This window comes from Caretta caretta, chromosome 3 (genome assembly GCF_965140235.1).
Source record: "Caretta caretta isolate rCarCar2 chromosome 3, rCarCar1.hap1, whole genome shotgun sequence".
Classification (NCBI taxonomy): Eukaryota; Metazoa; Chordata; order Testudines; family Cheloniidae; genus Caretta; species Caretta caretta.
The window spans coordinates 26,805,775-26,821,212 of NC_134208.1; the positions used below are offsets into that span (position 1 = coordinate 26,805,775).

The 15,438-nt window shown below is 39.0% G+C and overlaps 1 protein-coding gene across 3 annotated transcripts in view; it reads right to left on the reverse strand.

The window, feature by feature from the left end:
• Positions 1 to 2,031: 2,031 nt before the first annotated feature.
• Positions 2,032 to 15,438, reverse strand: part of DDX1 (DEAD-box helicase 1) — a 35,456-nt gene continuing 22,049 nt past the window's right edge. For all 3 annotated transcript variants that reach the window (XM_048845541.2, XM_048845542.2, XM_048845543.2), the window contains 11 exons: positions 14,798 to 14,887; positions 13,402 to 13,590; positions 10,291 to 10,342; positions 8,948 to 9,094; positions 8,284 to 8,375; positions 7,379 to 7,451; positions 6,715 to 6,787; positions 6,577 to 6,619; positions 6,236 to 6,331; positions 3,027 to 3,147; positions 2,032 to 2,372 (listed from right to left, as the gene is read on the reverse strand). In XM_048845541.2, the coding sequence (XP_048701498.1) occupies positions 2,242 to 2,372; positions 3,027 to 3,147; positions 6,236 to 6,331; positions 6,577 to 6,619; positions 6,715 to 6,787; positions 7,379 to 7,451; positions 8,284 to 8,375; positions 8,948 to 9,094; positions 10,291 to 10,342; positions 13,402 to 13,590; positions 14,798 to 14,887 (1,107 nt within the window). In that variant the 3' untranslated portion in view covers positions 2,032 to 2,241. The remainder of the gene's footprint in view (positions 2,373 to 3,026; positions 3,148 to 6,235; positions 6,332 to 6,576; positions 6,620 to 6,714; positions 6,788 to 7,378; positions 7,452 to 8,283; positions 8,376 to 8,947; positions 9,095 to 10,290; positions 10,343 to 13,401; positions 13,591 to 14,797; positions 14,888 to 15,438) is intronic.

The window sequence follows — 15,438 nt, forward strand, 5'->3', positions numbered from 1 at the left end:
AATTCCTTGTAACAGGGAACACAAACAGCCTTGCCAATGTACCACCTCAACACACACATCCCCACCTGCCCCCAGCAACGATCTACATAAATGCCTCCTAAGAAAGCTGTTCACTTTACACTACATTCTGTTTAGCACAGCCAGGTTCTGAAGGATTTCCACAGGGAATAAACTCCATAGTTGGGAATCCTTCACTAAGTCATGTCTTTGAGAGTACATACTTAAGAGACTACCAAAAAAAAGCCTCTTAAATATAAGAGAGAGGCTGATGCTGGAAGAAAGAAAGCCAATGTTCTCCAAACCCGAGTGCCTAAAAACTATGTACTTAAAGCTTTATTTAGCCATCTTCAGTCTTAGGATTAGACTTCAGAATTGTGAATATTTAACGCCTCAATTTTTATTTTGGTGCCTAAACAAGGCTCTTACTTGAAACATCTGGTCTGAATATTTTTTGCTCGTCCTGTTCAAAAAAAATTATTTCACTCTCTTTACACTTGGATGAAGGTTTAGGGAACAACTTTACTGACCAAAAAAAAAAAAAAAAAATCTCCACCCACTGAACGATTCTGATGCTTGTGTGTTTGAAGTGATTTTAGTGTTGCAAAATGAAAATTTCACTTACACCTACAATTTTTGAACTACTTAAGGAACACTGTTCAGTTAAGTGCACCTGCTTTGTGTATGTCATATTGAGGATGGGGAAGGAGAACCATTACCACCTTTACTGATGTGAAGTCACATGGTAGGCTTCCATTGCTACATGAAAACGCACACTGGTGAGAGCCTGCCTGACTTGTGGCACCTTTGCTTGTATCAAAGTACAAGAATACTAGAAAGATTTTCAGAGATAAAAGAGAACTTGTAGGCCACTGCACAATTTAGTTATAATATCCAGTTCTAATGAATCTTTCATCAATTTTTGCAAGTCAGTTTTAAGTTACTGACAAAATAACTAGTTCTCTTCCCTCTCCCAGGTGGGCTCCCCCCCAACATTTTTCAACGTAGAGGCTACTTCATATTTCCCAGTGGGACAACTTAAAAACCTAGGCAGCTGGGTTCTCATCCCGATGCACATTGGGCCATTTCCTCCATTCTGGAAAGCAGGCACACTACTCCAGTTCTTGAAATATGTTTTCTGCTCACAAGAATGGAGAGGATATTCAGGGAAACAGGACAACAACTCTCACACATGCCCCTACACATACAATATCAGACACTTCCTGTAGCCTTGGATATTTTTAAGTGTTAAAACAGCAATTGGTTTGTTAAGCTGCTGAAAATAATTTTAAAGTAACATTAAGATTTTTACCTGAAGCCACAAAATCGAAGAAATCCAAACTTTTAAATGAAATGACATTAGACAGACATTACCTAAATGCATACGAATGCAATTTATAGTGACTATAAAAAGAGGATAGCCACAGAGATATCGGAGGGGTATTCAAAAACCTCCCTACTAGCGCCTTCAACTATTACCATTTATAAGGTCTGCAGGATGAAGACTGTCGCTTGTAATGCTTATGAATGCTGGTCCCAGGAACTTCCATTTAGCCAAATGAATTCAAGTGTTCATTACCTTTTCCCAACAAACTTTGGATTACATATACTAAATATCAGAAGACTCAATATTCTGCAATACTTAAGCAAAGCAGGATGATTTCAGAGGATCTAAGTTCCATGGTTTTGTAGATACAAGTCAGAGCCTCTAACTTCTAAGATATTTAAAAGAAACTTGCTGGATTTCTCCCACAATAGTTATTTTAAAACTATGTACTTTGTGAAAAGTCAAATGTTTGTTATAACATGCATTAAAAATCCTGTGTTCTAGTCCTTTTAAAAAAAACAAAACAAAAAAGGAAAAACAAAAGAACAGCACAAGTGAACAAAGTTTTGGTCAAGGTTGGCTATGTGATTCAAAACTGAATTTAATCTGACAAAATAATACCAGGACAAATCATTTTATATTTATGAGAAAGATATTTAACATTCTCACTCAATTTGGGGTGATGGAAAAATATAAAAAACACTCAGTTTTAGATTAGTTCTCTTTTATTAGGTCAGCATTTAAACAGCTAAAACATGGGAGTCTACATTCTTGAACAGGGTTGCTTGACATGCAAGAACAGGGTCTTATTTTTAGAGTTATAGTAAATACTGCTGCTGAGAGGCAGCACAAGATTATAGTATTTTCAATGTGGAGCTTTTTTTAATTATTCAAGTCTTGCCTAAAGTGTGGCACAATCAAAACATTCTGAACAGCTGGTTAGGAAGGTAGCCAAGATGTAAGAAAGATGTCTGAGCCTCCTTTTCAAGGGCAGCCAACTCTTGTACTGTAGGTGCCAAAATATCCACATGGCCTTTATAGGTTCCACCTGCCAAAAAAGAACCACACTATAAAGGACATGCTTGAAATAACTTGTCCGCAGTACTTAGGTTCAGTTGCAATTGTTCAGAAAGTTAGTTATTCCAGCCTTACTAACTTGCTACTGGCAAACTTGAAGCCCTCACCACACACAGTAAATCCTATCTGTTGCAGGTAAGCTAGAAACAAACTGTAATTATCTAGACAAAAACCAATTAAAATACCTTTCATAAACATGAGAGTTTAGAAGGTCAGTTTATTTAACTGCATTTATGTGATGGTTAAACACATGCTCAGGGCCATAAATACATAACCATGCTTTCAACTGCCTGGAAAGAATCCACGTGCTTATGTGCATGCAGCCACATTTTTATATAAATTTATATTTTGAAAAAACAGGATCCTGTATAACCCAGAGGGATGTTACATTTGATGGCCTGCCATGTATCACAGACAGTCAGTCAGATATGGAGGGTGGAGTGAAAATAATCATGGATGCTTTGTTTAGTGACATGGGCTCTTCCAAAAGGTTACATAAAAAGTGGTTATATAAAATTAAAAGTCCTAGGATAGGGATCATTGTCAATTTATTGTTATTAAGTCACTCTTTCCACTAACAGACTGAACGTATTACTAGACTAGCGAACACTAATTAGTTGCTTACCGCCTGCAGCCCTTCTTTGTCCATATGTAACTTTCCCATCGAAGTCATCCACTGGTACTTTTATATCTGGCTCAACTTGGGAAATAGTACAATTCAGGTGCTCTTCAATCTCACCCAGCAACTAAGAAAGAAAAAATAATTCAGTCTTAAAGATTCTTCCATTTCTGAACCAGAAGATAGTATTATATTGTTCTAAACCAGTGATTACATTCAGTGGTTCCAACTGGAGTGGCATACATTCAAGAACAGAGTTTGCCCTGAAAGGAATAAAGGCTCAGAAGTGCATGCATGCTTACTAGCTTGGACTCTATGACCTCTTGAGTTCCGTCGAGCCCTCCACTTCTGTGGTTCTCTCCCCTCTTCCTAAGGCACGATTAAGTATATCTCTAGACAATCCCTGACAGCTGCATTTGTCTAACCTGTTCTTAAAAGCCTCCAGTGACAGGAATTCTACCACCTTTCCAGGTAACCTGTTAAATTGCTTAACTATCCTTACATTTAACGCCCCCCCTTCTAATATCCAACCTAAATTTCCCTTGTTACAAACGAAGCTGATTAGTTCTTGTTCTACTCTCAGTGGACATATAAACAGAGCAGTGATCAGCTGTTTTCTTTATAACAAACTTTTACATTATTTGAAGACTTCTGTCCCCCAAAGTCATGTTTTCAACCATTGCTTGCAGGTCATGTTTTTTAAACCTCTTATTTTTGTTGCTCTCTGAACTCTCTCCAATTTGTCTACATGTTTTTTAAAAAGTGGTGCCCAAAAAGTGGACACAGTACTCCAGCTGAGGCCCCACCAATGGTGGGGAAAGGGGAATTACTACCTCTTGTGTCTTACATATGGACACTCCTTTTAATACATCCCAGAATAGCCATAACTCTCTATGGGCAGATCCCCTACATCCAAAGAGTGCCCCTACTGCAGTGGTTTTCAAACTTTTTATACTGGAGACCCCTTTCACACAGTAAGCCTCTGATCGTGACTCCCCACTTATAAATTAAAATGTGGAGGGGAGGTAATTTAATTGGAGCTTGGGGCTATCAGCCCCATGGAGCTGACAGCTCATGACCCCCATGTAACCCCCTTGCAACCCCCCGAGGAGTCACGATGCCCAGTTTGAGAACCTCTTCCCTAACTTTAATGGGGCCGACCCACACAGAATAACTTGTTGGCTGAACCTAACTGCTTATTTTATTACATAAAAGGTATTATATTTCACAAGTGCAAGTTGCCATGAATTTCCAGCAATTTCATATGTGACGTATCCCATTCAAAAAATCTGTATTTGTATAAAAGTGATATTCTCAGGTTAAGAGGAATGACAGATATAAAGATACTTTATCTTAGTAAATGAAATGGATTAAACAATATCAGATCATAGAATCATAGAATATCAGGGTTGGAAGGGACCCCTGAAGGTCATCTAGTCCAACCCCCTGCTCGAAGCAGGACCAATTCCCAGTTAAATCATCCCAGCCAGGGCTTTGTCAAGCCTGACCTTAAAAACCTCTAAGGAAGGAGATTCTACCACCTCCCTAGGTAACGCATTCCAGTGTTTCACCACCCTCTTAGTGAAAAAGTTTTTCCTAATATCCAATCTAAACCTCCCCCACTGCAACTTGAGACCATTACTCCTCGTTCTGTCATCTGCTACCATTGAGAACAGTCTAGAGCCATCCTCTTTGGAACCCCCTTTCAGGTAGTTGAAAGCAGCTGTCAAATCCCCCCTCATTCTTCTCTTCTGCAGGCTAAACAATCCCAGCTCCCTCAGCCTCTCCTCATAAGTCATGTGTTCTAGACCCCTAATCATTTTTGTTGCCCTTCGCTGGACTCTCTCCAATTTATCCACATCCTTCTTGTAGTGTGGGGCCCAAAACTGGACACAGTACTCCAGATGAGGCCTCACCAATGTCAAATAGAGGGGAACGATCACGTCCCTCGATCTGCTCGCTATGCCCCTACTTATACATCCCAAAATACCATTGGCCTTCTTGGCAACAAGGGCACACTGCTGACTCATATCCAGCTTCTCGTCCACTGTCACCCCTAGGTCCTTTTCCGCAGAACTGCTGCCTAGCCATTCGGCCCCTAGTCTGTAGCGGTGCATTGGATTCTTCCATCCTAAGTGCAGGACCCTGCACTTATCCTTATTGAACCTCCTCAGATTTCTTTTGGCCCAATCCTCCAATTTGTCTAGGTCCCTCTGTATCCTATCCCTCCCCTCCAGCGTATCTACCACTCCTCCCAGTTTAGTATCATCCGCAAATTTGCTGAGAGTGCAATCCACACCATCCTCCAGATCATTTATGAAGATATTGAACAAAACCGGCCCCAGGACTGACCCTTGGGGCACTCCACTTGATACCGGCTGCCAACTAGACATGGAGCCATTGATCACTACCCGTTGAGCCCAACAATCTAGCCAGCTTTCTACCCACCTTATAGTGCATTCATCCAGCCCATACTTCCTTAACTTGCTGACAAGAATACAGATTTTTAATCCCATTTTATAACAGTCCACAGCATGTCGTTAGGAAGGTGATAAAATACATATCCAGAACAACATGCAGATTCTGAATGCAAGATGAGAATATAAGATTCCTATCAGTCTGTGCAATAGCAGCATAAATCAGCTGCACTTTAAGTTATCAAAATTTGATTGGGAATTATTGTATGAGGTGATATTACATTCTTGAAACGGACATGCAAACTAATAGTCACCAGTCTATTTGACTAGACCATAAGAGTGAGACATTCTGCTTTCTACTTTGAATCATCATTTTTAAACAGGACAGTTAAGATGTAATTAAAACATTCACTAGTAATATCTTAGCATAATGGAGTCAGTTATTTTATCCGTGAAAACACTGGACATAAGTCAGTGCCAAAACTAAGAGGCTAGAAAAAAAAAAAGTTCTTGGATATTTATCATCAACAGGATAATAATCAAAATGAATTTCAGAATTTGTAGATTAAAATGAGATACGTATTCCCAACCACCACATTTTTCAGTTTAAATAAAACTATTTTTAAAAGTTTCAAAATCTCATGGATGAAGACAACATGATCTATACTTCAATTAAAACTAGACTAGACCGATAATGCACATTCCTCAATCCTTGAAAAACTAGTATCAGCTATTTTTTCCCCTTTTAAATAAATAGGTGTTATTTTTGAAAAAAAAAAAACACAAATGAAAGATTACCTGCATCTCATTGTACCATATAGTGCAACCTCCATCTTCCTTCAGCCTGGTATTATAGCAACCCTTTCCACGGCTACTACAAACGTGATACCACACCTAGACAAGAAGTGAAAAATATGCCACACAAAAACAATGCATTTATTATTTTCATTAAATCCAGTGTAAGAACTACAATGCTCAGTTAAAGATGCAAGGAGCAGATGCACTAAACCAAAATTAAGGGTACAAACAAACTGGTGTTTTCCAAAGCAAGAGATTAAGTTAGGTATCAGCCACAATAAAAACTTTACTCAAAACAACTTTTGTTCCACCCAGTGCCTCTGCTTTTGGATTAGAATTACCTTCTCTTTTTCTGTTGCCACGAGGGAAATCGCCAAACCCATTCTGAAATGTTTGAAAGAAGTACTTAAATAAATATTTCTAAAGTGCATTTGAAGCATTAAACAAACCTCATAAGACTGATGAAGGTTCCAACATACCTTTCAGCTCTGCCTACTCTCCCAATTCGATGAACGTAGTTTTGCTTTTCATCAGGGAGTGTGACATTGATAACTGCATTTTAAAAAGAAGTGGATGTTACCACATATAGGAGTATGACACTTCATAGCGGGAGCATACAACCCAGGTTGTACTAATTACTTCTAGTAATCATACATATTGTTAATTTATTCTGCCTCAACTCTGCTGTAATCCCTTTTTCCATGCATATAAAAAACAGTTTTACAGAGTAACAAAACAATTGTTGACATGAAAGTTACCTTTAACAAATGATATTTTAAAAATTTTATTTTTCTTGTTTCAAACCGCCCTGCCCCAAAAATTATAACCAGCTCAGGTAGCAACACCTATAGTTAAGGTTGCTCAACACTTCACAGTATAAGACTGTTTTCTGGAGGGGAGGGAGGGGAAAAAAAAAAAAGTGATTATGTAGTTACAGACAGCAACATAACACATACATACACACACAAGATGGCCAAATTAAGATTGCCCATGAACTTCCTAATATTCGAATGCTTGATTTTGTAACCGTAAAGTTCTCAGTGTAGTTATTATATACTTGGCTTACATATTCAAATACTTAAGAAAATCCTTACAGAGTTCCATAGCTAAAATTCAGGTGTTAATCATATTTAGACTTCTTACCATAAGGAACACCACGGATATCAATTCCTCTAGCAGCTACATCGGTGCAGATCAAGAATCTGACATCTCCCTTCTAAGGAAAAATTGAATTCATAGTTAAACCCACTACAGTTTGTTTTTAAATTTCTCCCACCCTCACCTCATACTCACTTCAAGGGCCTTTAAATAGAGAATTCTTTGAGAGCTGGGTGATTTATTTAGCCTAACATTAGGTTCCTTTAAAAAAATTTAATTGGTCCTAGTCTTTAGAAGCTACACAATCAATTACAGTAACATGTCACAAGAGTTTAGACAATAGTGAACAATTACATCCTGGGCCTCTGGCTTGATGAGCCATTTTAATGTGGATGCTCCTAAAATTGGAAGACTGGTCATACACCTTAAAGCATGGCTTATTCTATTAATTAGACACCACATATGACATTACGAGCCCTATCCCATGTTCATAGGAGCAAACTATTTGCTTACAACTTCAGGTAAGTAGCAGGGGGTAGCTGTGTTAGTCTGTATCCACATCTGAAGAAGTGACGTTTTTACCCACGAAAGCTTATGCTCAAATAAATCTGTCAGTCTTTAAGGTGCCACCGGACTCTGTTTTTTTAGGTAAGTAGGTAGGCTACTAAAGTAGTAATCTTTCCACATTCCATACTGCACTGTGAAGGACTTGTTCACTCCTCGCTGAAACTCTGAGTAGCATGAAATGGAGAAGTGTTTGGGCAAAATGGCAGATACACTTTGCTCTCTCAATCTAGAGATTACAAGGCCATCCGGCATCACAAACATCATTATGAAATAAACACCCTTATTGCAGTGGTTTGGGAGTATTGCAGTTCCACATCCAGTCATCCTAGTTCAGATTTGTATGGAGACTAAGAGAAGCACCATAAAAATAGCCTGTATTTTACCTTAAATCTTTCCAAATTTTGTTTTCTTTCATGAGGTTTTCTGTCACCATGCAGACAGACACATGAGAACTGATGTCCTTTCCTATCTGGGCCTGAAAAAAGTTAGAATATTCTATTAAACAAAGAATACAATATACACACATTCAATGATCACACCAACAGCATACTACAAATATTTAGATGTTTAAGTCCAAAACTTATGGTGACAGTATTCAGATGTTGTACAAACAAAGATGACCTCTGTGAGAAGAGAGGTTTTAAAATATGTCAGGCAGAAGATACAGTTCAGACATACCACAGTAATGTACTATTTTGTTACAGGACAGTTCATTTTAAGCTATTATTTGGGAAGTATAAGTGACACATGGCAAGTAAGTTTACATTTTACAGTACATGGATCTCGGGTGCCAAGAGGCCAAGAAAAGTTTGGTAATCATAGTATGCCATCAACGCAGCTGAGCAACTAGTGGTTAACTAATGTTACAGCTTTCAGAAAATTTTATAATTAAGACCTGAAACATTCTGAAAGAACAAAAAACAATTTGATATAAACATCTTCAAGTGTTAGTATTTCTTTAAAGCAAAAGTGAAAGACTATTTCAAGCCTACACAGTCAATTATGAGATATCAATAAAATGGATTAAATAAGTTGTAGAAATATTACCTCCTCCTTGTTGCATAAAGTACTGCTCCATGTTATCACAGTCTATTTTAGTTCTGCAGAAAATAATTGCTTGATCCATCTTGTGTTCCTTAATTGCTCGAACAGCGTATTCTCCCTTCAGTATTTTAATAGCTTCAGACCACATTTCTGAGTATAACAAGACATGTGTGTCACTCAAAGCATTTATAAAAATGCTATTTTCTAAGTTTATTACTATATGGTTTTCTGAAGGCTGCTTTGAACACTTATCACAGAAACCAGGTGTATTAGTATGGATGGGTGCCAGGTTTGCAGCACTCACTTCCTCCTGCCCCAAAGGAAAAGGGCGAAGAATTCTCTTTCCTCAGCACGGGGAAGTTACCTTCTCTCAGCCACTAAGATTGTCTGCAGACTCCGGCAGACATCCCTGCCTCAGTTATATTCAGATTCCATTCAGATTCCATTTTCAAGCTTTTCTTTGCTAACTTGAGGACTAGCAACTCAAGCTTTTTCTTAATTGGACTATGACCTAATCACTGGACTCCAGGAGCGGAGACATGATATACCTTTTTGTAGGGCCTCTCTCTTAATGCAGCCCAACTCTGCCTCATGATATCTTCTAAAGCAGAGGTAGACAAACTTTTTGGCCTCAGGGCCACATCTGGGTGGAGAAATTGTATGCAGGGCCATGAATGTAGGGCTGGGGCAGGGGTGTGGGAAGGGGTACAGTGAGCAGGAAAGGGCTCAGGGCAAGGGGTTGGAGTGCAGGAGGGGTGCAGCAGGGTACTCAAGGCAGGAGGGGTTTGGCCTGGCACCACTTACCTAGAAGGGCTCTGGGGTAGCAGCAGCAGCATGCAGCGGGACTAAGGAGCGCTCCCTGCCTACCCTTGCCCCATATTGCTCCTGGAAGTGGCCAGCATGTCTGGCAATGGCTCCTGGGGGTGGGGTGAGGCAGGGCATGCAGCTCCACCACGGGCTCCCCTCGCCTATGTGTACCACCCCCCGAAGCTCCCATTGGCTGCGGTTCCCCATTCCTGGACAATGGGAGCTGTGGAGGGTGGTGCCTGCAGGCAAGGGCAGTGCACAGAGTCTTCTTCCCTCTTATCCCCGCTCCCCAAAAGGGGTGGCAGGGACATGGTGCCGGCTGCATCAGGGAGTGGTGCGGGGCCAGGGCAGGCAGGGAGCCTGCCTTAGTCCTGCTGCGCCATGGGGCTGGTAATCCCACAGGCCAGACTGAATGCCCTGATGCGCCAGATCCAGCCCATGGGCCATAGTTTTCCCTCTCCTGTTCTAAAGAATACTATTTTAAAAACCACTGCTCTGATACCAAAATGTTGTTAAGACCTCAGAATAAGTTCAATTACCTGGACTGTTAGCACCAGGCCTTGTATTATCTTTTGCATGTACCTCATCAGTCTAGAAAGGGGGGAAAAAAAAAAAAAACATGTTATTTAATTACAGCAGTACCTTCAAAACTATGCAAAAGTAGCAGCAATTTGCATTTTATTTATTAAACACCAACAATCTATTTGGCGTTTACGACACAAGACAGCCACTGCTCCGAAGGCCTTGCCTAACATTAGCAAGCATGAAAGGTGAATTTCTTGTCCCAATAGAATCATTGGGAGTATTGCTGTTAGAGTTGCCAACCCTCCAGGATTGTGCTGGAACCTCCAAAAATTAAAGATTAAATCTTTCATTAAAGATTATGTCATGTGATGAAACCTCCAGGAAGATGCCCAACCAAAATTGGCAACCCTAATTGCTATCAACTTAATCTGAAGTGAAATTTTTGCACTGAGTTTTCAGATGAATTCCTAGAGATAGGAAAATCTCTAGGCCAAAAGTAGTTTGAATTTTGGGAAATTTAGAAAAATAAGTGTCAATGTTTATTTTATAGATATTGCTTTACCTCTATGTTTCAGTTTACTTAGTCCAAGAGCATAGAGCAAATGAATTGCATGGCAAGAATTATATCTCCTGCTCCTTTCTCTAACCTACATTGATTCTCTGACTGCTGAAAGGGAAACTACAGTATTCTGAGGGAGAGTTACAAATTTATGACAGGTTTCAGAGGAACAGCCGTGTTAGCCTGTATTCGCAAAAAGGAGTACTTGTGGCACCTTAGAGACTAACCAATTTATTTGAGCATGAGCTTTCGTGAGCTACAGCTCACTTCATCAGATGTTTGATGAACATCTGATGAAGTGAGCTGTAGCTCACGAAAGCTCATGCTCAAATAAATTGGTTAGTCTCTAAGGTGCCACAAGTACTCCTTTTCTTTTTACAAATTTATATTATTCAGGAGTTAAAGATACTTCAAAAAAAGTGTACTTAAATATAAAAGAGTAAAATTCAAAAGAAGTCAACAAAACCACAAGAAAGCCAATTGTAAAAAACAGCGTTGTTTATTTTTAAACCAGAACAAAGCCCTTCAGGAGAAAATACTCAACTAGAGAAGTCAGTAATAACAAGTGAGGCAAGTGAGTCCATATAGGTTACTAAAGCAACTCTCCTGAAAGCTGAATACTGAGAGAGTCACATTAATTCTAGCCAAGGCAGAAAAAAACCCATCTCCACCATAACCAGCTACATGAGAGCAACAGGAAAGTTTAGATGACCAATGCCAAGTATTTATTTTTATGGAGTTTGTACGAACCTATTCAAAAATTATATAAGTATGCTAGTTATGGAGAAATGTGTGGGCAAAAGGGAAAATGCTTGTTTTCCTAAATGAATTTTTCTGAAAAAGCTAAACAAGAAGTTGAGAAAAACTAAGTATTATATAAAGAAATAATGTAAATTTATGGAATTACCTTTAAAAGCAAGTTTCAGTTGCATTGACAAATGCATGGACTCCCTCCAGTGGGTAGTTTAAGACCTACCGCATTCTCTCTTAATCAAAGATTATTGGCTACAGAATTATCTCAAATCTCAGTGAGTTTTTAAGTAATTAAGTACTTTACCCTCAACTCAATAAGGATAAGTTCTCATCAGATATGTTAAATTTAAACACTGCAAAAAGTTTGCCAAACGAACCTGGTTTCTCCATGTCACCTTGGAATGGTTTTGTGAAGAGGAAAATTTGCCTCTGGCTGGAAATGCTGGGGTCTAGCCATTCTCCTTGTGAGGTTAAGGATGGTCAGATGTTTTAATCAGGGAAACTGAGTCTTTATAAAACTTCAAATCCAACCTTGGGCAAGAAAATAGTTTCCTGTTCCCCAGGTTAGCCAATAACTGCAGGCAGGGGCATTGTGAAGTATGAAGGTAAACATCAAGGAAGAGGTCATTTCTTTGGCAAAGAAACATGAGGCCTCCTCAGAGCAAGTTTGCCTCCTCCAGCACAAATCAATGCCAGTAGATCCAAGAAAGTGCAAGCTCCCCAGTTAAAGCCCTGAGCTAGAGAGCAGACTGGACACACAGAAGCTACTGAGAACTTCCGGTGGTGGAGCTGGAAAACAGAGTTCCTGGGCTCCTGTTCTGAGGCTATAAGATCACAGAGTGATGACTGCCTCTGTAATTATTTTGTTTAGGGTATCAGGGAATTAGATCAGTTGTCCATGTCTCTCAGAAGAGAAACTTACTCCTGTGCTGCAGTGGGGCTGGATTGCACCAGAACGACATGCCAGCATTTTTGCTGCATGAAGGATGTTATTTTGTTCTCCAAATGGCAACCTGCCTCACACTCAATGGAGGATGTCATTTGGTAGAGCAAAAGGTCACCCCTCTGCACAGCATGTGTGTAAGGTCACGTTGTCAGAGGTGTTGGGTGGTTGCCCCATTCAGGACTACATCCTGTCCTTATTTGAAATTCCATCAAATGAATAGTTTAAAGAGCAAAAAAATTACCAAAAAAAAAACCTATACGCTTCATTTAGCCAGGCAAAACTGGTCAATCTGAAAACAAGAGCCTAGAATTAATCAGCCAAAACTGACACTGCAGTTGCCAATCTCCATCTGTAAAGCCCATTAGGATAGTTGGTCTTGATAAGGGCATGGACCACCACAGCAAGGTCTACATTAGAAAGACTTATTTACAGACTCCTGACCAGTCACAGGGGAAAGATAATACAGGCCACAATGTCTGGGCTATGGAACACTATACCAAAAAAAGCCCAGGTATAATGCTTTCCCCTGCAACTCAAACTCATTAAAGTTTGCTGGCAATCAGGTCTCTTTCATCCAGATTCCTAGTTGACTCAGGCACTGCAAGTGCCATAGTCTTGCAGAATTTGAGTTTTATTAGATCTGCAATATTATGTTGACAACATGGACTTCACACTACAATCAATACCCCAAATTCTATATTCAGATACATGTAGCCATTTCAACAGGCTACAGTGGCAGTTGGTCCCACATGGTTAAGTTCAGGTTCTAGCAGTTTAAATCACTGTGTAGCCTGAAAGTAAAAAAAGTTTTTTTTTTAAATTAAGTTTCATCTATTGTGGTATAATAAGCAACTACAAACCACTTACCCTGATATGATTCTTGCCAAGCCTTTCCCATTGTTTGTCATTTTTAGGATTCACAGGAACAACAACATGGTGCACAGTTTCTGGGACAGAATCCTCTCCTTTTAAGTCAACCCAAGTGGGGAAATGCATGATCTTCTCAGATAGTTTCTTCACATCAAAAGAATGTAGAGTTGCAGAACACACAATAACCTTAAGAAAAAACACAAAAAACGAACACTTTAGGGCAAGAAGTTTTACCAAAGCTATGAACACCATAATAGGTGACTTTTACTGGTCAAGAGTTTAGGTGGAGAGAATAAAATCCAGAAGGATCTTGTAGGTTGGTGACAGTGTGGTATCATGCAGAGAACTTTTTGCCTCCCTACTTCTGACTCTATAGAGATTGATGGAAACCAGCCATATGAAGATCTTTCTGGCCAAGTGAAATAATTACTCCATTGTTCTCTAAAATCAGCTGCCCACTCATTCCTGGTCAAGAAAAGTAGCATTATTGGCAGCTAAAGAAGAGGCAACACAGAGCAGAAATGAAGTGTATATATCTGAAGAATTGTTATACATCACATGGGTACTTTACAATTTTACAGATCTCTGAATGTGGACATTTTTAGGGTTGGCATGTATCTGTTCCAAGTATAATTTTCATATGAAAATGCCTACAGTAATACTGCAGATTACGAAAGTTGTTTTATCACCACTAATTTGAGTTACATCTAGAACCAAGTAGTAGACTATAGTTCTAGTGTTTTGTTTTTTAAAAAGGTCATGCACTATTTTCATAATGAGGAAGTACACAGCTCTTGATGGCATTCTATGTAGTTTCTAGCCTACAAATGTTCTCTTTTCAAATTGAAAGCATTCTTTTAGTAAGAGTATATTTAAATAATGTAAAAATGTATGTTTCCCTTTACATTGTTGGGCTGAAATGGTTGGTTATCTTGAGTAATTTTAAGATGCTAGTTTTGAACTGAGCCAAAAAATGAAAGCCATGAAGGACCAGCAGATTAAAGTCAGGAGTATCTTCTGTAAACACTAAGAAACAGAAATAGTAATTTCAGGAAGTTGCTGACTTTCTAAATAAAAATCCGACATTATACCTTTAATTAGCAGACAATCATCTATAAAAAACTATTAGAGTAAGATAAAAAAGTAGGTAACCACTTATGGTGGAAGGTAGATTCAGAGAGTTGTAGGCCAGTATATCACAGGCCATTAAACTGTACCCAGTTACCCCTGTAATGAGCCCAATAACGTGTGAACCAACGTTGAAACAAATAAAAGAAAGTGAACACAAAAGTATTAACTACCCCATAAAAGAAAAACATGCATCACACTGATAAAATTCAACAACTTGTAACATGTTAAAAAGGACTGCTGATTATAATAGATAGCATTATACCTGCAGTCTTTTTCCATCTGAAGTTATCTGAGGAATTTGACCGTGGATTCTGTTTATGAAGTCTGAATAACCTTGGAGAAGAAGGCCATCCTACATTGGGAATCAAAAAGAGAAGCTACAATACCTTTTGTTAATTTACTCAATTAGACAAACAAATATTAGGATATAGACTCTGATGCTCTTTTAAAACTCTAGTCTGGCTAGATGGGCTAGTCTGGCTGGGACAGCAGTGCCAAAAGGGAAAAATTCCTACAACTCCAGTTTATTTAAAGTGGACACAACAAAACCCCTAGACCAGCTGCTGCACTTTAAAGTTTTCTCTACTTAAATAAACTGAATCAGGAAACCTGAAACAGCACAATTGTAGCTTTTTGACTAGAACAAAAGTTCAGAATAGCCCACACAATTCCAAGAGCTGGTGAAATCAGGTTTTGGAAAAAACTAAACGCCAACAAGGAAGAAAAACTAGTTTATCTTAATCAATACCTAAAACCCACCTCAAAAGAGTCCATCTTAATTTTCTTCAAACCACCCAAATTAGTGTCAAAGCTAGATTTAGAAGATTAACTAAAATCAGAAGTGTGACACTTGTGACTGCAGTTGTATAAATTCAGCCTAGGTAGTATTTTCAAAGTTAGCAA